This window comes from Crinia signifera, chromosome 2 (assembly GCF_055691185.1).
Source record: "Crinia signifera chromosome 2, ASM5569118v1, whole genome shotgun sequence".
NCBI lineage: Eukaryota > Metazoa > Chordata > Amphibia > Anura > Myobatrachidae > Crinia > Crinia signifera.
This window is the reverse complement of record NC_139218.1, coordinates 351,756,193-351,782,866: the sequence shown is the minus strand read 5'-3', so window position 1 is coordinate 351,782,866 and position 26,674 is coordinate 351,756,193. Positions and strand designations below refer to the sequence as shown.

The following is a 26,674-nucleotide window of genomic DNA, read 5'->3' as shown; positions in this document are numbered from 1 at the left end:
TGGTATTAAGTTAAAGTAGTTCAAATTACTAAGTGAAAGGATTCAATACATTTATTACTATTAAAAAAAAAAAAACCTGTCCACAAACCTGTCCTTAGGTGCCCCTAGTGCTGGTTGGGAACTCTTGTCTGTGCTCTTTGATTACTTTTAAGATTCGGAAAAAAAACCTTTTCAGGCTAAACTTATTTACGGACAGATGTATCAAGATTCAAAAAGTGATAAAATAGAAAATTATAAACATCCAGCCAATCAGCTCCTACCTGTCATGTTACAGGCTGGTTTGAAAAATAACAGCTAATGAGCTGATTGGCTGGCTGTTTATCACTCTCTATCACTTTTTGAAGCTTGATACTGTACATCTGGCCCTCAACGAGGATGGCGAGGATATTAAATATCACAAAACATTACCACTTGTTGTTTATATTATATGTAATACAATTTAGTTATACATGTAATGATTTTGTAAAGAATGAAAGTATAATTGGAATTCCTAGTGGCTCTCATAGACATACTTGAAACAATATTTAAAGGTGGCGGGATAGAGAACACACAAAAATTACTTTAAACATCAAATACAATTCTGGCTTCATCGTCTACTGAGGATATGGACCAAACAATAAAAAAAGACCACACAACCTTTAACTCCAGAACACATAGTAACCGTACAGCTACACTGTGTGAACTGAACGATCAGCTAGAAAATACATCTAACAAGACACAGCCCGTGAGCATAGAAGTTTGCAGATATTTTTTCTCCCTTAAGAAGCATACATCTATATAATACAGGAACATCAAAAGCCGCCTCCTGAAAAATTCAGAGACAGATCGGGGTTCCATCATTTAAGGCTTGTAGCTTTATCTGAAAAATCTAGGGGCTCGATGTTCAGGATGTGTTTTAATCACTTAGTAGTTACTGTACCACCTTGATAATATTCGTTAGGCCCTTCAACAGATAGCAAGATGATAGAACAAGCATTATTATATTCTGCTGTTTGAGCTATAATCATAAATCCATGCTATGAGTTACATTTTATAACATTATCCTGTGGCATGGAAAGAAACTTCTGACGTTCTGAAAGCCAGGAAGGACTTTTCATGTATTTATACATAACTATTTCAAGAGATGCAAGTAGCCCTTATACCCAAACTATGGATAGTTCTAAGATAGTTGAATGGATAAGAGCATGGTTGCAGGACAGAAAACAGAGAGTTGTAGTAAACGGAGTACAGTCAAAGGAGGGAAAGGTTACAAGTGGAGTACCCCAAGGATCTGTACTTGGACCAGTGCTATTTAATATCTTTATTGGTGATATTGCAAATGGAATTGAGGGTAAAATGTGCCTTTTTGCAGATGACACAAAGGTATGCAACAGGGTAGACACACCAGGAGGGGTAAAACAAATGATTGATGATCTAGGTAGATTAGAGGAATGGCCAAGAGCATGGCAACTACAGTTTAATGTCAAAAAATGCAAAATCATGCACTTGGGTTGCAAAAATCCAAAGACTCAATATAGTATAAATGGCACTATAATGGAAACTACAGAGGAAGAGAGGGATCTAGGTGTCACTATTTCAGGGGACTTAAAGGCAGGTAGGCAATGTAACAAAGCAATGAAGAAGGCAAGTCAGATGCTTGGTTGCATAGGGAGAGGTATCAGCAGTAGAAAGAAAGAAGTAATAATGCCACTGTATAGGTCATTGGTACGACCTCATCTAGAGTATTGTGTTCAGTTCTGGAGGCCATATCTCCAGAAGGATATTAATACATTAGAGACTGTACAAAGAAGGGCAACTAAAATGGTGCATGGCCTACATCACAAAACGTACCAGGAAAGACTAAAAGATCTTAATATGTATACTTTAGAGCAGAGAAGGGAAAGGGGGGACATGATAGAAACTTTCAAATATATCAAGGGTTTTAACAAGGTACAGGTGGGAGACATTCTTCACAGGAAGAGGAGCAGCAGAACACGAGGACATGCACTGAAACTAGAGGGAGGAAGATTCAGGGGAAATTTGAGGAAGAATTACTTCACAGAAAGAGTAGTAGATAAGTGGAATAGCCTCCCATCAGAGGTGGTAGAGGCAAATACAATAGTACAATTTAAACATGCTTGGGATAGGCATATTGATATCCTTACAAAAAAATAAGGATCAAATATGGTTTGAGGTAACATGTTTAAAAAAGGGGCAGACTAGATGGGCCAAGTGGTTCTTATCTGCCGTCAAATTCTATGTTTCTATGTTTCTATGGATCTTTACAAACACAGATATAATGATTTCTAGACCATTAGTAAAGCTCACGCTACAGTATATTGGGCTAGAATCTCTAAGCTTCAAAAGTGATAAAATGGAGAGTGATAAACAGCCAGCTAATCAGCTCCTACCTGCCATGCCACAGACTGTGTTTGAAAAATGTCAGACAGGAGCTGATTGGCTGGCTGTTTATCACTCTCCATTTTATCACTTTTGAAGCTTAGAGAATCTGGCCCATTAACTGAAAACCACAATAAACATTCCTCAGCTAAGACCCAAACTTATGGTTGGGTGCCACACTAAAGGGGCAACGAAAATTCCAAATAGCCAGGTACCCTTGTTTCATGTGTACGGATTCTTGATCCCTTTGTAGGTCAACTTTGAAACTGATGCAAAAGCTTTTCCTTGAAATACAAGTGGATTCTCTCCTATGCAAAAATCTTGGGACCAGAAAAGTCAGATTTTTGTCTTGTATTTTGGAATATTTCTAGACAATGGGGAGGACCAGTGGTGTAACTATAGCCCCGCAGCCCCCGACATGGCGGGGAGGCGCTGAGTAACTGTGGGCGCCGGTCTCCGCTGCGGGGCTATGTTACACTGTGTGTGGCTGGCCGGGATGTGTGGGCAGACAGCGCGGCCCCCTCCCCTCCCCCTCCCATCCGCCCGCCCTCGTACAGTTAATCACCCCCCTTACCCCTCCTTGTGCCGCTGCCACATTCTCGCAGTGCAGATCTCCAGTCCTTGAGGCTCCGGACCGTCTCCTCCTGACGTACAGTGCTATTGAAAACCGCCCCTCAGAATATGGCTGCCCCCTAACAGCAGACAGTTTTGTAGGGATGCTAGAGGAGGCGGCGGCCTCCTCTAGCATCCTTAAAATTAGGGGGCAGCCATTTTGTGATGATATTATTTCATTATCACTGTATGTCAAGAGGAGACGGTCTGGAGCCAGGAGGAGATCTGCGCTGCGGGAATGCGGCGGCGGCAGAGGGGTAAGGGGGGGTGTTTAACTCTACGTGGGCGGTTGGAAGACCTAGGGGGGGGCGGCGCCTCCTATAACAGCGGGGGGCGAAAAAATCCTAGCTACGCTGCTGGGGAGGACCCTTGAGATCGGCAGATGTGCAGGACGCCAGACGAACTCAGAAATTGCCTTGTAAATGATTGCCCCTTTAAAAAAAAAAGTCTGAGCTCAGCCAGCATCCCGCAGGGCCGCCAAGTTTCATTGGGGTGTATTACATCTTGCCCAGTAATGGTCTCATAAGAAAAACGGGAGCCCAGATATTACATAAGTACCTAAAGATCTATACCTTTCTCACCTGATATATGTGACTGTGCTAGTGGACAGCATTTGGTCATGTTGTTTTACCTTTTGTTATCAGTACTAGCTAAAAGTCAGTTAAATTAACGGCTTCTGCATTATACTTTCACTTTGACCTGTGACAGTTTTTAATTTGAGCTGTGATAGTTTTTAGCCTACAAACTCTCCACCCTCACCCCCAGGCCCTATCAGCTCCTACCTCCAATTTCTGTCTTTGCAGCTCCCTCTCTCCACATCCAGCAAGTTTAAAACAGATCAATGTCCCTGCAAAAATAGCTTTCACTTTCTGTTATGACATCTTTTAGCACACAAAGGAGGAGTACTTTGGCCTCTAGTGGTCAGTGGTGGTACTTCACTTCTTAGAAGTGAGGAGTAGTTAGCCTTTTATATTTATAGATACATTTGCAATGATCTACGTAATATCAATTCTTTGATCTTTTACTTGAATTGAGAAGATTCTGCGATGTATTCTTTGTAATTTTTACACGATAAATTCTTAAATAAATTATTTTGGTTTCCTCACTCATTGATATAGATGCTTCTTTTCCTGGTCTAGAGATAACATCTACACCTTTTAGTAACATTAAAGATACAACAAAAGTTACTTATATTCCCAGGCAGACCCAAGTCTCCCATCCATTTTTATTTTTATATTTTTACTTTCAATACAGTGGCTGAAGAGAGTCAAATTGTTGTAGATCCAGCAGCCATGTGGTATTTAATCATGCTTAAACCTTTTGAAGTTAATGAGACAGCAACAATTTCTAAAAGGACATTTTTGGATTATTTGGCAATCATTCTATCATTTCAAGGGGTTTTAATAAACACCTGGCACAATGATTTGATAAATAATCAAAAACATTTGGTTTACTCTAATTTTATTTTTGTCAGACTGCCAAGGATTCTCCAGAAAAGTAAAATCATATGCTACATTCATTAACTGCAACCTTGAAAAAGCAGATTTACATCCAAAACTAGAGAGTTAAAAAACAAAAAAACTTAAAGTTTGAGACAATAGTTTCTCAAGGGGAAATCAAGCTGTTTGGTGTCTTTAACCACCAAACTGGCATTTTTTTCTAAAAACTGCAAAAAAACTATCAGGATTTTTTAATGAGTGAATTGGTGATGAACATACGTATATTTAAAGTGATCCAAAACGATTTTATAAAAAAAAAAATTAATCTCCCAAAACATCAGAGGATTGGCACCATTGGAACCGCCGCAATTGTAATTTTCCCAGCGGAAGCTCGTCTAAGCAGCCACCATGTACACAATAGGGGATGAGGGAAAGGTGGGGGAGAAATGTACATTTCCCCAGAAGCTGCTAATGTCTGTAGCCGCTGGATTGGGGTCCTGCTGCCCTAACCGATCAGCAGTGATCATCAGAATGGCAAACACTGGGGGAGGGACCGGTACCTGCAGCTGCCCACAGTAGGGCCGGGATGTAATAGAGCAGGAAAAGGACATATGATATGAATTTTGTTCGGAATCGCGTAAAAAAAGTGCCCACTTCGCACTAGTGGATGGGAGCCTTTAGAAAATCTCACACAAAACAGCTCTATAAAGTTAGACATAATTAGAGTTGTTTTTTGGTTTGTTTATAATTTGTATTCGGCAATGATTTTCTGTAAATCAATATAAGTACACAATTACAGCACATTTGTAAGAAACACCATTTTAACATTATTTGTAACATTAAAAATGCTAAATATAATTGATCTCTTAAAATAGTTCATGTACTTTACATGTACTTTTTGCACTTTTTCCCTTAAAATGCATCTAATTCACATCGCTATATGAATCGGACACACTGGCAACTTCTGATGATTATAATTATATGCAGCATGCATGCTGGAGAAAGGGTGGTGGGGGTAGAGGACAGATGTAGGATTGCCCTAGTACAACAGGAGTTAAGGCCCCCATACATTAGGCCGACTTGTACTACTGGGCGGCGGGCACAAGTAGAAGGTGGTGGGAGCCAGGAGCCGGGTAGCGTGGGGAAAGCCGGGCAGCATAGGGGAAGCAGGCGGGCAGCGGTCGCACATAGAAAAAAACCCATACAAATGAATGGGCAGCCAGTGATTGGCTGAGAGCTCTCAGCCTATCACTGGCTGCCCATTCATTTGTATGTTTTTTTTTTTCTATGTGCGCAAGCTGCCCGGCTTCCCCTATGCTACCCGGCTCCTGACTCCCTCCGCCTTCTACGTGCACCTGCCGCCTGGCTTCATATACCCTCTGGTCCCCTCACAGCATTCCTTGCCCAGCTTTCTGGTCCCCTCGCTGCGTTCACTGCCCCTTCCCGCCTCCAGGCTGCACAAAAATATACGTCAGCACTGTTAGGTAGTGACAAACAGCGATGTACTAACATTACCGCTCCCTGACGCCAGCTTCAGTGCTGAATTATAGTAAAAAAACTGCAAAGAGTGGCCACATTAACATAGCTGAAAACAAATTTAATAAATGGGGGCTTTTGTTCATTCCATGTACATGTCATGAAGCCCAAGATTGTTTTAACATTAAACCGATCAATTGCAAATAGAGTAAAATACAAATGAATCTGACTGACATCTTAAATCCCTCTAGGTCTCACTATGTATAATGTATATATATATATATACTAGGTGATTCATCGCGCCCTACGGGCGCTCTTCACACCGTCGTAAGGGGCTGCGCCCCCTTAATTTGTGAACATTTGCATATGAGAAAGATGGTTAGAATTGTATGAAAGATGTATCAAGTATTGCAACTTGAGTTATAGGTGAAATGTGTTAAATAGAGAGCATATGATGTGGAAGGGGGTGTGTATTGTTTTGTTTAATTAAAAAGCAGTTACAGAGTAAGATGTACATTGATAGTGTGGATGGTACAGTGACATTTGTGGGTGTGGGGGGGCTGTGTGTGCATGTTGTTTAGGTGTGTGTGTGCAATAGTATAGTAGGGTGTTTCTGAGTCAGCGGCTCCCCACTGGCGGAGGTCACGACACAGGAAAACAGGAGGCTGGGTAGTGATAGGGGTGTGTGGGCATAAGGGGGACTAAAGAGGAGGGTGGGAGATACTGTGCAGCTTCTGCCAGTGGGTGAGGGTCCAGGGTGGCAGTACAGGAGTACAGGATGGTGGCCCTTAGTCAGTGTCTCCTCCTACTGGGTGGGAGTTTGGGTGCATGAGAGCAGGAGGCTGGGCTATGAGGCATGATAGGGGCATGTGGGCAAAACAGCGTCAGCGACTCCCCAGTGGTGGAAGTTACGGTTCAGGAGAGCAGGAAGCTGGGTAGTGATAGGGGTGTGTGAGTATACGGGGGACTAAAGAGGTGCTTAGGGGTGCCGTGAATTGCGGGAGGGGTGCGGGGGGTGCCGTGAATCGAGGGAGGGGGGGGGGGGGCGCAGGTGTCGGCAAATCGCGGGAGAGGGCGGGGGTCCGCAAAGCGTGGAGGGGGCGTGAATTGCGCAAGGGGGGGTTGCGAATCGCGGGAGGGGGGGGTGCGCGGAGGGTCCGTGAATTGCGGGAGGGGGGGGGCACGGGGCACGATGAATCACCTAGTTGGTTATATATTCTTGTAGAAGGATGGTAGGATGTTGCTGTCATTCAGAATGCATTTACATAAACAGTAATAGTAGCAGTAAAAAGTCTGACTTAAAAGACCTACAGTAAAACAGAACAGGTGTTATATATTATACAAAGAAGTGGTTGATGATGTGTAGGTTGACGTGCACATAGTTCATAGTTGTCACTGGAAAAAAATTGCTACAAGAAAAAATCAACACAGAAAGTTCAACATATGTAAATGTTGACATAAGTGTGGCACTTCATCGGTGTCCATGTCGACACATGAGAATGAATATGAAAACATTCAAAAAAAGAAAAATAAATCTTCAAAAACTCATGTCAACCTTTTTCATTGTCGACCATAGCTGTGCCAGTGTTTTGCATGTGCCATTTAATCCTGGGGTTGCCGTGAATCGCGCGCGGGGGTGGGGGGGGGGGAGGAGGTGAGGGGTGTCCGCGAATCACGGGAGGAGGGGTCGAGGGTGGATGCCGTGAATTGCGGGAGGGGGGTCGCGGGGGGGGGTGCAGCGAATTGTGGGAGGGGGGGCGCGGGGGGTTGCAGTGAATCGCGGGAGGGTGGGTCGCGGGGGCGGGGGGTTGCCGCAATGACAGGAGGGGGGGCAGGGGTGAGGAATCGCGGTAGGGGGGGTCGTGGGGGGCACCGTGAACCGCGGGAGGGGGGGCCCGGGGGGTTGGCGCGAATCGTGGGAGGGGGGGTCACGGGGTGCCGCGAATCGCAGGAGGGGGGGGTGTCACGGGGTGGGGCCGCGAATTGCGGGAGTCACCAGGGGTTGCCTGAATTGCGGGGGGTGTGCTGCAAATCGCGGGAGGGGGGTCGCGGGGGGGTGCCGTGAATCGCCACAAGAAAAAATCAACACAGAAAGGTCAACACATGTAAATGTTGACATAAGTGTGGCACTTCATTGGTGTCCATGTCGACACATGAGAATGAATATGAAAACATTGAATAAGTTAAAAATAAATCTTGTCAACCTTTTTCATTGTTGACCATAGCCATGTCAGTGTTTTGCATGTGCCATTTAATCGTGGGGATGCCGTGAATGGGGGGGGGGGGAGGGAGGTGCATACCTCCTAACATGACCCTCTCCAGGAGGGACACATTGCTCTGTTTCTGGACTTTCTTCTTAATTTATGGATTACAATCACCTGTGCTTAAACACCTTTCTTATCAATTACCCTGTTTAAAACAGGTGATGACAATCATAAATTAAGATGGAAGTCCACAACCCAGCGTTACAGCTCCAGACACACTTTGAGTGACAGATGTAGCCAAATATATAAGATATATATATATATATATATATATATATATATATATATATATATATATATATATATATATACCAAGATCCTTACATAGAGGCTGCAGTTGATGTTCCCTCTTATCATCCATAAAGATCAAACAGGTTACAATTAGGGAAGGAGTTCAGCTTTGACTACCAGAACATTGTAGCTTTTATAAAACACCTTCCAAGGTAAAAATCTCCAATTTAATCTTGAGAAACACTTTGATCTCATATCACGGCAACACTTTTTTTGAATCCCTGCTCAAATGTGCCACTGACAAATTTGTTTACAGTTTAGTCACTATGTATTCTGCTGTGACAGTATGAATGCTGTTTGTATTACAGCCAATAATGATGCATGTAAGCATTAACGAGAGATCGCTGGCTATTAGAACAATTAATAACTAATGTAAACTAGCTAGGGGTCACATACTAAAACCCAAGCAGGCACATATGCAGTACCTCCTCCTCTCAGCACCAGGCGGGCCCAAGTCTACTGGAAGGTCCCGGTCACCGTCCCCAGTTGCAGGACATCGGGCAGTGGGGAGAGAGATGACAGGCTGCCGCCGCAGCACCATCTCTCTCCCCTGCTAAGCTGCGGTGAGAGACAGCTACAGCGGCAGCCTGTCCTCTCTCTCCCTCTCATTTATTTTTTTCATGGGGGTGTGGCCATGTCCTTTCTAGAGGCCCAGCCCCCACCTGGTGGCCACACCCCCTCCATTTAACCAGGGCCCAGCCAACCTGTCGGTGCCCCTGCATGCAACACCTCTGCCACTGTGCCAGAGTATAAGGGGTAAAATTACAAAGATGGAAGTTCTATTCAAAATGGGATGTTGCCCATAGCAACCAATCCGATTATACTTCTTATTTATTTAGCACCATCTACAATTTAAAAGATATAATATGACTGGTTGCTATGGTCAACATCCCATCCCATCTTAGTAAATTTACCCTAAGATTTTTAATTATGCCTATTAAACTAGCCTTATTTTCTATTATTTTATCTCATCGAGAACCGTTTCAGCTATTTTATAGAAAACAGGGTACTCTTTACTTAGCACGGCGCCCATCGCGGGCATTGAATGCACTAAAAAATCGGGTGCGACGCGACCAACGCGATGCCCACGATTTCCCATAGGGAACAATGTTAAATTTCTCAATTGACCCGATTTTACTGTTCAATGCCTCAATTGACCCGATTTTTCCATAGGAAACAATGTTAAATGGCCCACAGAGGCCAAATAGGCACCCTGAAGTGTGAAATGGCCCACACAATTGTTAACGCCACCCCACGATCAACGCGAACCCGAAGCGTGGCGAGCGCAGCGAGCCCGCGAGGGGCGGCGGTACGCGTCCTACGACCTTTTCATACCCCCACTATCCACGTCGGCGTGGAGTTGAGAATAGAATAGTGTGGCGAGCGTAGCGAGCCCCGCGAGAGGACGCGGACACCTGTGAAGCCCGCGAAGGGACGCGTTTACCTGTGAAGGTATCCGTGTCCCCTCGCGGGGCCCGCTGCGCTCGCCACGCTTCGGGCTCGGCGGCTCGCTGCGCTCGCCACACTATTCTATTCTCAACTCCACGCCGACGTGGATAGTGGGGGTATGAAAAGGTCGTAGGACGCGTACCGCCGCCCCTCGCGGGCTCGCTACGCTCGCAACGCTTCGGGTTGATGTTGATCGTGGGGTGGCGTTAACAATTGTGGGGGCCATTTCACACTTCACTTCTGTGTTTAAATGACTTACTGTATGCTCCACAGGGAACATAAAATTAGAATTTTTCAGACTTATCTCCGCTAGCCTGCAATGAGATCTTAAATTGACTCCATTCCCCAAACTCACTTATCCTGCTCAGATGCTCCCATTTGTCTTCCTAAGCTTGATTTCCATGAATATACTAACAATGTTTAAGTCTTGCATGGTAAGGAAAAAATCATACAATTCTTAAACTGCAAGCAAATGAAACTCATGTGGCTATCAACCTTCCCAATGTTACAGCTTTTACCCACTCAGCTATAAAATATCTAATCGCAATCCCTTTGCCATTTGATAGATACAGTACAGTAGGAACGGAAGTCGACGTTTGTGGCGGGTGCGGGACATTTTCTGGGAGTATCGGGAATAAGGAGTTTTAAGGGAAGGTGCAAGATGTCATCGCTGGCCCTGATTAACCTGTATATGTCTCAGAGTTGTTGAAGGGTCCGAGTTGTTCACATTTGCATAAACTGGGGAAATATTTGATAGTGAGTGGACTGCGTATGGAATTGCAAATAATAGTGATCCATTCACAATTCAGATTTATGAGAGAGAGAGAGAGAGAGAGAGAGCATTGTTGCTGCCATATATAGACAGAGAGCAGTGCTGTCATATATAGGGAGAACTCAATGCTGGTCGATATTTCTGATAGTTGGAAATATCATTCAGGATCTATTTAAATGGTCGGGACTTGCCACTACAGATCCAACTCGTTTAAAAGTCAGATCTGCATTGTCGGAAACGGACACTAAATTGTTGAATTTGCGTCCGTTCTTTTCCAAAGACGGAAGTTCGGAATTTACATTGAGTAGGTCAAATATAAGTTCGACCTATTCTTATTGGAATAGGCTGATATTTCCAACTCATTCAGCGATCAACCAGGTGAATGTTCTTTTCAGCATAGAGGAGACCAAAGTTACTTAGGGATTGAGGCAGATTGTGGTGGTAGAAGATTCAATTATTTGGAAGGTAGGACAATCTTTTACTTAAGGCAAGGGCATCCAAAGTAATATTACCTGTGTCACTCGTTAGTCAAGGGAGACAGAAGAAGATTAGAGAGGTTAATATGTGGCTAAGAGATTGGTGTTGGAAGGAGGGTTTTGGATAGTGCTGGGCTGATTTCTCAGTCAGATGCCATCTTTTTTTTCATGATTGATTGCACCTGAACGAGGAGGGGCTGCTGTGCTGGGGGACAGGATGGTTAAAAGATTGGAGGAGATTTTAAACTAGGCTTTGGGGTAGGGAAAAGCAAGTATTTATTGGATTGACATTGAGAGTTGAAAGGAGCACTATAACAAGTGTCAAGGGGGTGGAGAGGGGGGAAGGGAAAGCATAGCTATAAGCCAAGGCCCTTGATGATGCTAATAAGAAAAACATATCAAAGGAAAAAGGAGCCAAAACACTACAGTGTATGTTTGCAAATGAAAGAAGCCTATCAGGTAAAATGGGGGAGTTAAAACTAGTAGCAATGAATGAACAATATATTACAGGTATTTCTGAGACATGGGGGGGATGATACTCGTGACTGGGCAGTCACCTTGGAGGGCTATACTCTCTTCAGCAGGGATTGGGTATAAAAAGGGGAGGAGAAGTATTTCTTTATGTTAAGCCAGTGTTAATACAAAGTATACAGGAAGTTATTTACAAGAGTATTGGTGATAATATAAAGGAATTATGGGTGGAAATATCCATTGGAGGTAAAAGTTCAAAGAAGTTGCTGATAGGGGCATGCCAGATTTGAGTGTGATTGAGGAAGCCCAACTTCTACTGCAAATTGAAAAGTCTGCAGAACTTGGACACGTTTTAGTTATGTGGGATTTTAATTATCCAGACATTGATTGGAGTAGTGAGCATTGTGGTACAGTTAGGGGCATCAGGTTTCTGAGCATGCTAAAAGATTGTTACTTGTCAAAATTGTAGAGGAACTAACTAGAAGCTGGACTATATTGGACCTAGTAATAACCTAGGGGTACAGTATTATCAAATACTAAAGTTAGGGAGCACCTGGGAAAAAGTGATAATTTTATGGTCTAAATTAGTTTCCAGAAGCAACAGTATAAGAAATCAATTAGGACTTTAAATTTTAGAAACGCAAATTTTTATATGATAAAGAAATCTATAATAGACTGGGATGCAGGTTTAAAGGAAAAACACAGAAGACAAGTGGGATGCCTTTAAAATGTTGTTGGAAACATAAACACATAGGGCCTGATTCAGCTTTACTCGCTAAGCAAGGATTAGCGGATTTGCGGATTAGCGAGCGGCTTTTATTTAGCCAATGTGGCTAAATAAAAAGGTAAGGAAGAAATGGAAAGAAAGAAGCATGCATTTAAATAACTTAAGAATGACGGGAATGAGGAGTCCTTCCATATCTACTATACAAGGAATATTATAGAGCATGCCAAAAGGAAATCAGATTGGCTAAATTGGAAAATGAACAGCAATTCTAATAGAAAGTTAGACAAACTTAGCAAAAGGATTAAAAAAGATAATATAGGGCCCCTAAGAAGTAAGATAGATAGATTGAGTAATGATAATAAGAAAAAGCAAACGAATCCAACACTTTCTTTTCTTCAGTATTTACTACAGAGGAACAAAGGGCAGGAATAATACAATAACATTGAAATGCTAATGTGCTGTTATTTAGTACTTGGTTGACAGAAGAAGTCCAAAGGTCAACTAAGTAAAAATTAATATAAAAAGTTCCAGGTCCGAATTACATACACCCAAGGGTTCTTATGGAGCAAACTCAGAAATAGCTAGACTGTTAGACTTAATTTTCATAGATTAAATTTCATCTGGCTCAGTACCAAGGGATTGGGAATAGGAGATGTGGTGCCATTGTTTAAAAAGGGAAGTAAATTACAACCAGGAATTTATAGGTCAGTTAGCCTGACATCAATAGTGGCTAGGGTTGCCAATCCTGGGACCGGGATCTGAGGATCCTAGGATTTGGCCCCAATAATGTCAGGATTTGAATCTCAGGATTGGAGTCTAATGCCAAGCAGCATCTGAGCACTCGCTCAAATGCTGCCCAGCTGGTCCTGGCTGTGAAGCTCTGCGCAGCACGAAGCGGTCAGAGGTCTCGCTGTCTCACAGACTCTCCTGGATGCTCTGCTGCTCCCGGTAAGTGCCCGGAGTGGTTGGTTTAGGGAGGCGTTTTTTTATTAGGAAGGCCAAACCTAGGATTGAGTATTTTTTAATCTGGATTCTGGGGATTGAAAAAATGCCATTGAGATTTGCATTCCTAATAGTGGGGGAACTACTGGAGAGTATATTAAGGGATACAGTAAGGGCAGTTAAGATATGGAATACACTGTCAGGGAAGGTTGTGATGGCAGACTCAACTGATATGTTTAAGAAAGGGTTTTTTTAGCGGAAGAGATTACCCAGGGCTACAACTATTAATTAAATGTATAGTAGTGGACCCAGATAGAACATGAGGGATTTCTGGATTGAAACAGATTGGTTTCATCTGGGTCATTTCCAAATATAAATATAAGGTAAGGACCCCAGGAGCTCAAATATAGGTTGAACTTGATGTACTAGTGTCTTTTATCATTCTCGTTGACTATGTAACCAGGCATTAATTATCACATGCAGGGGCAGAGCTTGCGAGAAAGTTCTGACCCTGTATTGGCAAACTACGGCATTATGTGCTGCACATGCGCATCTTACGTTGCTGCTACCGCCTCCCTGTGTTGACAAACCCCTGTGCTGTGACCCCGCCCCACCACTGCTCATACTCACTTACAGCGGGTATCGGTTATCGGTGCTCCTGGAGGGCTGCTGGTCATCAGGGCTTTCTGCTTCTGTGACTTCTGGTGCTGTGAAGTGGACTGCCGCTTTGCAGCTTCACATTACAGCACTGGGGGTCACAGGAGCAGCAGGGAAAAAACTGCTTCAAATGCCCTTTAATGCATTCAGGCGATACTAAAATAAGGCGAAATGGTGTGATTATATTGTAAAAATATTGTGTTTAAATCATCCGCTCAGTATCCTGCAGCTACTAGGTATGCTAAGCACCATAAAACCAAATATAGAAATGTAAATGCTTATCGGTATTTTCATCAGGTTTGGCTCCAGATATACATTCCTATTCCAATTATAGCGGTTTATCTTTGTATTTATATACGCCAAACAATGCTGCTCTGTTTAATTGCTCTTAGCGTTGGCCACATATAATGGTGTTTGTTAAAGCAGCAATTTATTCAGTGTTTCTGAAGAAGTACAACTGTTTTCCTTTCGACCCACAGCTCATAAAACGTGACTGGCTTCACATACCCTCTGGTCCCCTCGCTGCGTTCACCGCCCACTGCCCCTGCCCGCCTCCAGGCTGCACATACGATTTTTCTGAAGAAAAATATACGTCAGCACTGTTTGGAAGTGACAAACAGTAATGTACTAACATTACCCCTCCCTGATGCCAGCTTCAGTGCTGAATTATAGTAAAAAAACTGCAGAGAGTGGCCACATTAACATAGCTGAAAACTAATTTAATAAATGGGGGCTTTTGTTCACTGCATGTACATGTCATGAAGCTCAAGATTGTTTTAACATTAAACCGATCAATTGCAAATAGAGTAAAATGCAAATGAATCTGACTGACATCTTAAATCCCTCTAGTTCTCACTATGTATAAGATATATATATTTACCAAGATCCTTACATAGAGGCTGCAGTTGATGTTCCCTCTTATCATCCATAAAGATCAAACAGGTTACAATTAGGGAAGGAGTTCAGCTTTGACTATCAGAACATTGTAGCTTTTATAAAACACCTTCCAAGGTAAAAATCTCCAATTTAATCTTGAGAAACACTTTGATCTCATATCACGGCAACACTTTTTTTGAATCCCTGCTCAAATGTGCCACTGACAAATTTGTTTACAGTTTAGTCACTATGTATTCTGCTGTGACAGTATGAATGCTGTTTGTATTACAGCCACTAATGATGCATGTAAGCATTAATGAGAGATCGCTGGCTATTAGAACAATTAATAACGAATGTAAACTAGCTAGGGGTCACATACTAAAACCCAAGCAGGCACATATGCAGTACCTCCTCCTCTCAGCACCAGGTGGGCCCAAGTCTACTGGAAGGTCCCGATCACCGTCCCCAGTTGCAGGACATCGGGCAGTGGGGAGAGAGATGACAGGCTGCCGCCGCAGCACCATCTCTCTCCCCTGCTAAGCTGCGGTGAGAGACAGCTACAGCGGCAGCCTGTCCTCTCTCTCCCTCTCATTTATTTTTTTCATGGGGGTGTGGCCATGTCCTATCTAGAGGCCCAGCCCCCACCTGGTGGCCACGCCCCCTCCATTTAAGCAGGGCCCAGCCAACCTGTCGGTGCCCCTGCATGCAACACCTCTGCCACTGTGCCAGAGTATAAGGGGTAAAATTACAAAGATGGAAGTTCTATTCAAAATGGGATTTTACCCATAGCAACCAATCCGATTATACTTCTTATTTATTTAGCACCATCTACAATTTAAAAGATATAATATGACTGGTTGCTATGGTCAACATCCCATCCCATGTTAGTAAATTTACCCTAAGATTTGTAATTATGCCTATTAAACTAGCCTTATTTTCTATTATTTTATCTCATCGAGAACCGTTTCAGCTATTTTATAGAAAACAGAGCTTTCTTAGATACTTTTATTTAATATATAAAAAACAATTTAAGTAAATTTGAATTTCATCTTCTCACTCATACTGGTTTTACTTCTAGAAAACTTTTGAAATTAGCTCCTTATAAAGCAAATTATGTTGGGATTTATAGTTCTGTGTTTAAATGACTTACTGTATGATCCACAGGGAACATAAAATTGGAATTTTTCAGACTTATCTCCTCTAGCCTGCAATGAGATCTTAAATTGACTCCATTCCCCAAACTCACTTATCCTGCTCAGATGCTCCCATTTGTCTTACTAAGCTTGATTTCCATGAATATACTAACAATGTTTAAGTCTTGCATGGTAAGGAAAAAAATCATACAATTCTTAAACTGCAAGCAAATGAAACTCATGTGGCTATCAACCTTCCCAATGTTACAGCTTTTACCCACTCAGCTATAAAATATCTAATCGCAATCCCTTTGCAATTTGATAGATACAGTACAGGAGGAAGTCGACGTTTGTGGCGGGTGCGGGACATTTTCTGGGAGTATCGGGAATAAGGAGTTTTAAGGGAAAGTGCAAGATGTCATCGCTGGCCCTGATTAACCTGTATCTGTCGCAGAGTTGTTGAAGGGTCCGAGTTGTTCACATTTGCACAAACTGGGGAAATATTTGATAGTGAGTAGACTGTGTATGGAATTGCAGATAATAGTGATCCATTCACAATTCAGATTTGCATGGGGTGGGTTTTCTTTCTGTCTGGGTGGCGGCTATGTACTTGCAGTCGTCTTAACCCATGACGCATTGCTGCTATATATATACAGTATATATAGAGAGAGAGAGAGAGCGAGAGCATTGTTGCTGCCATATATAGACAGAGAGCAGTGCTGTCATATATAGGGAGAACTCAATGCTGGTCGATATTTCTGATAGTTGGAAATATCATTCAGGATCTATTTAAATGGTCGGGACTTGCCGCTACAGATCCAACTCGTTTAAAAGTCAGATCTGCATTGTCGGAAACGGACACTAAATTGTTGAATTTGCGTCCGTTCTTTTCCAAAGACGGAAGTTCGGAAATTACATTGAGTAGGTCAAATATAAGTTCGACCTATTCTTATTGGAAAAGGCTGATATTTCCAACTCATTCAGCCATCAACCAGGTGAATGTTCTTTTCAGCATAGAGGAGACCAAAGTTACTTAGGGATCGAGGCAGATTGTGGTGGTAGAAGATTCAATTATTTGGAAGGTAGGACAATCTTTTACTTAAGGCAAGGGCATCCAAAGTAATATTACCTGTGTCACTCGTTAGTCAAGGGAGACAGAAGAAGATTAGAGAGGTTAATATGTGGCTAAGAGATTGGTGTTGGAAGGAGGGTTTTGGATAGTGCTGGGCTGATTTCTCAGTCAGATGCCATCTTTTTTTTCATGATTGATTGCACCTAAACGAGGAGGGGCTGCTGTGCTGGGGGACAGGATGGTTAAAAGATTGGAGGAGATTTTAAACTAGGCTTTGGGGTAGGGAAAAGCAAGTATTTATTGGATTGACATTGAGAGTTGAAAGGAGCACTATAACAAGTGTCAAGGGGGTGGAGAAGGGGGAAGGGAAAGCATAGCTATAAGCCAAGGCCCTTGATGATGCTAATAAGAAAAACATATCAAAGGAAAAAGGAGCCAAAACACTACAGTGTATGTTTGCAAATGAAAGAAGCCTATCAGGTAAAATGGGGGAGTTAAAACTAGTAGCAATGAATGAACAATATATTACAGGTATTTCTGAGACATGGGTGGGATGATACTCGTGACTGGGCAGTCACCTTGGAGGGCTATACTCTCTTCAGCAGGGATTGGGTATAAAAAGGGGAGGAGAAGTATTTCTTTATGTTAAGCCAGTGTTAATACAAAGTATACAGGAAGTTATTTACAAGAGTATTGGTGATAATATAAAGGAATTATGGGTGGAAATATCCATTGGAGGTAAAAGTTCAAAGAAGTTGCTGATAGGGGCATGCCAGATTTGAGTGTGATTGAGGAAGCCCAACTTCTACTGCAAATTGAAAAGTCTGCAGAACTTGGACACGTTTTAGTTATGTGGGATTTTAATTATCCAGACATTGATTGGAGTAGTGAGCATTGTGGTACAGTTAGGGGCATCAGGTTTCTGAGCATGCTAAAAGATTGTTACTTGTCAAAATTGTAGAGGAACTAACTAGAAGCTGGACTATATTAGACCTAGTAATAACCTAGGGGTACAGTATTATCAAATACTAAAGTTAGGGAGCACCTGGGAAAAAGTGATCATTTTATGGTCTAAATTAGTTTCCAGAAGCAACAGTATAAGAAATCAATTAGGACTTTAAATTTTAGAAACGCAAATTTTTATATGATAAAGAAATCTATAATAGACTGGGATGCAGGTTTAAAGGAAAAACACAGAAGACAAGTGGGATGCCTTTAAAATGTTGTTGGAAACATAAACACATAGGGCCTGATTCAGCTTTACTCGCTAAGCAAGGATTAGCGGATTTGCGGATTAGCGAGCGGCTTTTATTTAGCCAATGTGGCTAAATAAAAAGGTAAGGAAGAAATGGAAAGAAAGAAGCATGCATTTAAATAACTTAAGAATGACGGGAATGAGGAGTCCTTCCATATCTACTATACAAGGAATATTATAGAGCATGCCAAAAGGAAATCAGATTGGCTAAATTGGAAAATGAACAGCAATTGTAATAGAAAGTTAGACAAACTTAGCAAAAGGATTAAAAAAGATAATATAGGGCCCCTAAGAAGTGAGATAGATAGATTGAGTAATGATAATAAGTAAAAAGCAAACGAATCAAACACTTTCTTTTCTTCAGTATTTACTACAGAGGAACAAAGGGCAGGAATAATACAATAACATTGAAATGCTAATGTGCTGTTATTTAGTACTTGGTTGACAGAAGAAGAAGAAGTCCAAAGGTCAACTAAATAAAAATTAATATAAAAAGTTCCAGGTCCGAATTACATACACCCAAGGGTTCTTATGGATCAAACTCAGAAATAGCTAGACTGTTAAACTTAATTTTCATAGATTAAATTTCATCTGGCTCAGTACTAAGGGATTGGGAATAGGAGATGTGGTGCCATTGTTTAAAAAGGGAAGTAAATTACAACCAGGAATTTATAGGTCAGTTAGCCTGACATCAATAGTGGCTAGGGTTGCCAATCCTGGGACCGGGATCTGAGGATCCTAGGATTTGGCCCCAATAATGTCAGGATTTGAATCTCAGGATTGGAGTCTAATGCCAAGCAGCATCTGAGCACTCGCTCAAATGCTGCCCAGCTGGTCCTGGCTGTGAAGCTCTGTGCAGCACGAAGCGGTCAGAGGTCTCGCTGTCTCACAGACTCTCCTGGATGCTCTGCTGCTACCGGTAAGTGCCCGGAGTGGTTGGTTTAGGGAGGCATTTTTTTTATTAGGAAGGCCAAACCTAGGATTGAGTATTTTTTAATCTGGATTCTGGGGATTGAAAAAATGCCATTGAGATTTGCATTCCTAATAGTGGGGGAACTACTGGAGAGTATATTAAGGGATACAGTAAGGGCAGTTAAGATATGGAATACTGTCAGGGAAGGTTGTGATGGCAGACTCAACTGATATGTTTAAGAAAGGGGTTTTTTTTAGCGGAAGAGATTAGCCAGGGCTACAACTATTAATTAAATGTATAGTAGTGGACCCAGAGAGAACATGAGGGATTTCTGGATTGAAACAGATTGGTTTCATCTGGGTCATTTCCAAATATAAATATAAGGTAAGGACCCCAGGAGCTCAAATATAGGTTGAACTTGATGTACTAGTGTCTTTTATCATTCTCGTTGACTATGTAACCAGGCATTAATTATCACATGCAGGGGCAGAGCTTGCGAGAAAGTTCTGACCCTGTATTGGCAAACTACGGCATTATGTGCTGCACATGCGCATCTTACGTTGCTGCTACCGCCTCCCTGTGTCGACAAACCCCTGTGCTGTGACCCCGCCCCACCACTGCTCATACTCACTTACAGCGGGTATCGGTTATCGGTGCTCCTGGAGGGCTGCTGGTCATCAGGGCTTTCTGCTTCTGTGACTTCTGGTGCTGTAAAGTGGACTGCCGCTTTGCAGCTTCACATTACAGCACTGGGGGTCACAGGAGCAGCAGGGAAAAAACTGCTTCAAATGCCCTTTAATGCATTCAGGCGATACTAAAATAAGGCGAAATGGTGTGATTATATTGTAAAAATATTGTGTTTAAATCATCCGCTCAGTATCCTGCAGCTACTAGGTATACTAAGCACCATAAAACCAAATATAGAAATGTAAATGCTTATCGGTATTTTCATCAGGTTTGGCTCCAGATATACATTCCTATTCCAATTATAGCGGTTTATCTTTGTATTTATATATGCCAAACAATGCTGCTCTGTTTAATTGCTCTTAGCGTTGGCCACATATAATGGTGTTTGTTAAAGCAGCAATTTATTCAGTGTTTCTGAAGAAGTACAACTGTTTTCCTTTCGACCCACAGCTCATAAAACGTGACTGGCCTAAGACAGTTTGCTAAACAGAATTCAGGGGTTATCGAGATGATCACATTAAAAAAGTCAAGTATTATGCATCAAATGAAATGCAGTACTTTCCAGAACACTAAGATAGAGCTAAGAACAAACAATGGTAACCCTAAAAGTAGGGAAATAGTTATGAAATCCAAAGAAATATCTACAGTACATGTACATATGCCATCTACAGTACATGTGCCATAAATACAGTATTATGCACCACACAATGGGGAAATTTAGTAGGATGAGAGATTCAGAAAGTGAGAGATTTGGTAAGAAATCTCCAGTATATTTAAAGCGGCAATTATTTACACTGCAAAACCAGATTGATTTTGAAGTATAAATGATTGCCGCTTTAAAAAACTGGAGATTTCTTACCAAATCTCTCATCCTATTAAATTTCACCCAATGTCTTCTTCATTTCTATCAAATGCATACTTAACCACTTGCCTGGGCAATGTCTATAATGGTCTAGAACCAGTTTGCATTCATATTACCGACAGTAAAAATACTGACAACCACAATACAGACCACCATTGGCCGACTGTTAAAATACCGACACGTTTAACATGCTGACTTCATTATGCCGACATGGTCAAAATACCAACACAGGTAAAATGTCAACATTTAAATTTAGCGTTTTTCATGATTTTTCCTTTGAAACTCACTTTATGATCCAAATGGGCATAGAGTTAGATTATAGTAGTGTCGAGTGCAGCATGGCACAGCGAGCCATGCAAGGCAATGCAATACACTTCTTAACACATGTTAAGCTATGACAACATAAACACCCACCCCCCCCCCCCCAAAAAAAAAAAAAAAACAAGGTGAAATTTTAAAAGTGGGCATTTTGAGCATGTTGGCATAATGCATGTTGGCATTTTGAATGTGTCAGTATTTTGACTGTTGGGAAATCGTACTGAACCCCTGGAACTAGGGATGCTGAGAAAGGGGGTACAGATACAGATTACCTGTAATTGGTCCACCTAACCATCCTAACCATCATTGCACACGAAATACCCCTCAATGCATCATTGTTTGAAAAAATAGCACCCAAAGCATTGGCAACTCTGACTGGAACATTACAATTTTCTTCACATTAGTCATTCTATATAATGATACATTTAAATTTGTTATTCATTTTGAACATTGAGCCTTATTCAAATTTGTAAGTAAACTTGATAGTTTACATACAAATCCAATGATTGGGCATCTGTGCATGTGCAGAATGTGTCCTGTGTGATCCCTTACAATGCCCCCTTTTCTGCAGCCTGACCCACATTCTGTGGCATTTGGAGATGGACCAAGAGTGGTGACTAGGGCCATTCTACAAAATTGGGGTCAGCCACCCGCATTTTGTAGCCCAGGGTCTATGTTGCAGACTGACCAAAGGCAGCTTCCATAGTGTCTTTAGACACAGCACTTAGATTGCATATGCTGGCAGGCAGAGGCGTAGCTAGGGTGGAGCACACGCTCCGGGCGCCGAGATGTCACCTGGCGCCGGAGCCGTGCACTCTGCCATTGGCTCTCCTGCCCAGACACTTTATTTCTTGCTGCGCCGGAGTGCCCAGCGCAGGAACACAGGGCGACCCCCGCCACCACTTCCAACCCCGGGGCACAGGACACACTCCGGGTCCTGGGATCCCCACACACACTCTACTGCGGCCGGGCATAGGACACTTGCTGGCGCATCACACAGGAGACTGTCCTGTACAGAAGCGCAGCAGTGGCCAGGGACGCTTTTACAGAGCCGCCGCTCACAGCCGCTCCTCAGTGCAGGGAGGGCATCTCCACAGCTGTGCCTGCACTGCCTGTGTTAAAGCCAGCACCCTGAAGCTACAGTCCCGTCCCTCCCGCTTTCCCAGCAGTTCATGCCTGCTCACACTGACAGCCTGAAACTCCGGAGGAGTCCGTCCACACAGGCTGTGAAAAACAGTTACCTGCTCGTGTGTATTCTCTCTCTTCATGCTGCTGTTGCACGGAGAGGAATGTGTTGGGAGCAGACACTTTTAACTGTTTGCATCCCTTCTATTAACAGTAAGGGCGAGATGTACTAAAGGGAAAATGCGGTAAAACCCCCGTTTTACCACATTTTCCTATGTACTATTACCCGACCGCACCGTCACCGCAGTGTAGGGTATCGCCACCTTTGGGTGGCGATACCCTATAGAAGCCTATGGGCTTCTTTTCGCCGCCCGACGCCTCCGCCGAAAAACCCGCCGACCCCCCTCTCCCCCTCCCTCTCTTACCTGGTCCAGGTCCTCCTGGACCCGGAAGGTAACACCTTCCTCCCCCTAGTGACGCAGCCGGACGTCCTTCCGGCTGCAGGGGGGAGGAAGAGGCGCCGGGGACAGCTTGCATAGCTGTCCCCGGCGTGAGGGATGCAGAAGGGGGCAGAGAGGTGACGGAGACCCCCCGCACACCACATTCCAGGTATCGCGGGGGGCCTCTGTCACCGCATCGCGATGCCAGCCGCATATGTTAGTACATATGCGGCGGCATCGCGGCAGGGGGGCCGCGATGGGCGGCGATGTATTTTAATACATCCCGCCCTAAGTGCCACTAAATCACTAAATTGTCATGTTAAAAGTGTGTGCCTCTGCTTACCAAAGCTAATTGGTTCGCCATGCTTCGGGCTTGGTGGCTCGCTGCGCTCGCCACGCTATATAAAATCAACTCTATGCCCACTTGGATAGTGGGGAAATGAACAGGACCATTTTAACATTGAATCCTATGGAAAATTGCGATTTGGTCGCGATGCGATGTGATTTTGCCGAAAAATCGCGTTACATCGCATCTGATTGTATGCCTTAAAGCATAAAATCAAACGCATTGGGCGCCCAGATATTACACAAGTACCTTGTGTTTCCAACGCCAGTATTGAGTACTGGTGTGTTTTTTTTTATTATGGCATATATATTATATATATATATATATATAAACAGAGAAAGAAGAAGCGCACAGCGTGAGCAAAGTTTATATGAAGTATTTACTGTAACTCAATAAAAGAAAGCTCACATACATAGCATAATAAATGTAACCGCGTGAAACACAAACATAATCACCGCTCCTAGAGCACGTCGCAGTGCAGGCACTGGGGACACCAGTCGATCCAACACGATGTTTTGTGCAACGTAGGTACTCTCAGCAGGTAGCAGGGCGGGCACTGGGGACTCCAGTCACACCGTCTAGCTTGTATCAGCAGCGGCGGTCACTCCGGCTCAGATGTAACAGCAGCAGCGGGGACCAAACTTTCACAGCGGGAAATGACAGATACAAACAGCGCGGACCAGATAGGAAACCAGCATCAGATGGAAACATCTGATCAACATCAGCACGCCTCCTGACGAAGTCCAATGACGAAACGCGTTGGGGCGTTTCCATCTGATGCTGAGATCACTGGTTTCCTATCTGGTCCGCGCTGTTTGTATCTGTCGTTTCCCGCTGTGAAAGTTTGGTCCCCGCTGCTGCTGTTACATCTGAGCCGGAGTGACCGCCGCTGCTGATACACGCTAGACGGTGTGACTGGAGTCCCCAGTGCCCGCCCTGCTACCTGCTGAGAGTACCTACGTTGCACAAAACATCGTGTTGGATCGACTGGTGTCCCCAGTGCCTGCACTGCGACCAGTGGTGCAAGTAGAATTTTTTTCTTGGTGGTACTGATAGCCTCCACCAAAAATGGGCGTGGCCATGTGTCATGAGGGGGGCGTAGTCACACAAAGCTAGAGGAGTGACTAAATGACAATAGTGGCGTGGCATCAGGAGACAGGGAATGAGAAACAGGGAATGGCTGGGGGTGGGTTGGCTCTTGCTTGGGGGAGAGCCAGGCAGCTTGTGCTTACAATAGTGGAGCCTGCTCTTCATGCTGTCGGCGCTGCTGATGCCTGTCAGTGTGACAGGCTAAATCAGCAGTAGCCGGTAGCTGCATACAGCACCAATCATAACGCTGGGCGGTCGGGCTGCAGATGCATTATATTTAGACTTAAAATAAAAATAGAATTGACAGTGGGTCAGGGGGTAAGTGGTACTGCGTACCTGCAACATATGTCTTACAGGTACTCCGTACCACGCCGTACCCGCTTACTTGCAACACTGACTGCGACGTGCTCTAGGAGCGGTGATTATGTTTGTGTTTCACGCGGTTACATTTATTATGCTATGTATGTGAGCTTTCTTTTATTGAGTTACAGTAAATACTTCATATAAACCTTGCTCACGCTGTGCGCTCCTTCTTTCTCTGTTTCTACATACCGCCATTTGGGGCCTGACTAGCCCATAGAAGTGAGCTGCACTATATCTCCATATACAGATACTTATACAGCATTTTATTCATTAATGATATTGCGCAGAAGTATCTGTTTGTATATATATATATATATATATATTTATTTATTATAATATACGCAGGTGCACATATAAATAAATATGGGGGGCCTTTGCTCTGGGCACCGTTTCATGTAGCTACACCACTGCTGGCAAGAGGTGACTATTTCCTACAGGCACCACAGCAATAGAAGGTTTCTTGTCCAGTAAAGGTCAGGTCTCCTTTATCTGTGTATTCCGAAATATATGGAAAACCACGGTTTTTCGGAATATTTAGTTTTTTTTTTTCATACTTACCTCATTCCCCGGGATCCTCTTCAGCAGCATCTATGGTCCCTGGGGTGCATTGTGTGGATGCACGGGCGTGCCAGTGATGTCACCAGCGTGCACGCACAGACGCGCAATGCACCCCTGGGACCAGAGATGCCACTTTAGAGGATCCTGAAGGCCACCATGGATGCCTGGGGACACCGTGGACATCAGGGGACCATCCAAATTGCTCGTAGCCCCAAGCATTTCGGATAAGGTATACTCAACCTGTATTACACAGCTGCTGCAGGCCCATTGTTACAATATAATTCCTGCTTGAAAACCACAACTATTGGCAAAACCAAGCAGTAATTGTACATTATAGATAAAATCTCACAGTGAATTTGTATAGCATTACTTATGCAGTAAATACATTTCGGGACTTGTGTATTATCAGGCGCCCATCGCATCGCATACCATAAGGCATACGATGGTATGCGATGCGATATCGCGCGATGTTGTACAATGTCATACAATTTTTAAATTGTATGACATTGTATATGGCATACAATGCCATACAATGCGATGGGATGCGATGGGATGCGATTAAAAATTGTATAACCACCCTAATGGGTGCTTACAATGTTAAATGCACCCCCACGCCACCCCCCACTATAAACGTGAACCCGACGTGTGGCGATCGCAGCGAGCCCCGCGAGGGGATGCGCATAACTTCACAGGTATACACGTCCGCTCGCCACGCTTCGGGCTCGGTGGCTCGCTACGTTTGCCACACTATATAAAATCAATTCCACGCCGCCGTGGATAGTGGAGGTACGAAAAGGTCGTAGGACGCGTACCGTCGCCGCTCGCCACGCTTCGGGTTCACGTTTATAGTGGGGGGTGGCGTGGGGGTGCATTTAACATTGTAAGCACCCATTAGGGTGCTTATACAATTTTACATCGTATGTGGGGCAAAATCGCATCGCATCGCATGCCATCGGGTGAATGGCATGCGATGCGATTAAAAATCAGGCGACTAATTATCGTGGGCGCCGTGCTAGTACACAAGTACCTACATTTCAATTAAACAAATAGCAAACATGCAGAAAAGGCACATGAACAATAAAACATGTACACATAAAAAGTATGTGATGTCATAATGATCAAATTCTATGTACACATTAAACTTCAATTGGATTGAAAAGCTATTTGTGTATGAACTGTATTTCATTTAGTAATTCATTTACCCAAAACCCATGGTAATATCAACCACTCAATATCGGCTGGTGGAGGTCCTGGTTCGTTTGTGTCGTTTTTATTTTGTGAAGCCCCCAATAAGAGGAACAGGAAAGTCAAGTAGGATGCAGTGTGGCAGATGAATTTGATGAACGGCTTCCTAATAAAGAGTCCGAGGTTGCTTTTGGGAGCTATCAAGTAACAAGCAGAGAAGACAGGGAAAAGTAGTCCTATTATTACACAGGTCGCCATCTTTACTGCCCAATGTCGTCTCCTCCAGCCGGGAAACTCATCGTACCAGCGTGATGCAAGCAGCTGCTGACAGTTAGGTTGAGCGACAAACTATAAAACAAAATAGAAAGAGAATAAATTACTTATACAAGCGTCAAACTGCAGTTGCATAACTATAATTGTTTACCGTTCTGGGATATAACTGTCAGTAATAGAATGTGGTTACTTTTGCATAGTGTGTAGCTTCAGACTTGTCACAG

The 26,674-nt window shown here is 43.4% G+C and overlaps 1 protein-coding gene across 1 annotated transcript in view; it reads right to left on the bottom strand.

Moving 5' to 3' along the window:
- TRPC4 (transient receptor potential cation channel subfamily C member 4) overlaps window positions 1–26,674 on the bottom strand; it is a 208,850-nt gene that overhangs the window by 40,148 nt on the left and 142,028 nt on the right. The window contains exon 4 of the mRNA XM_083169762.1: window positions 26,195–26,525. Coding sequence (XP_083025888.1) covers window positions 26,195–26,525 — 331 coding nt within the window. The remainder of the gene's footprint in view (window positions 1–26,194; window positions 26,526–26,674) is intronic.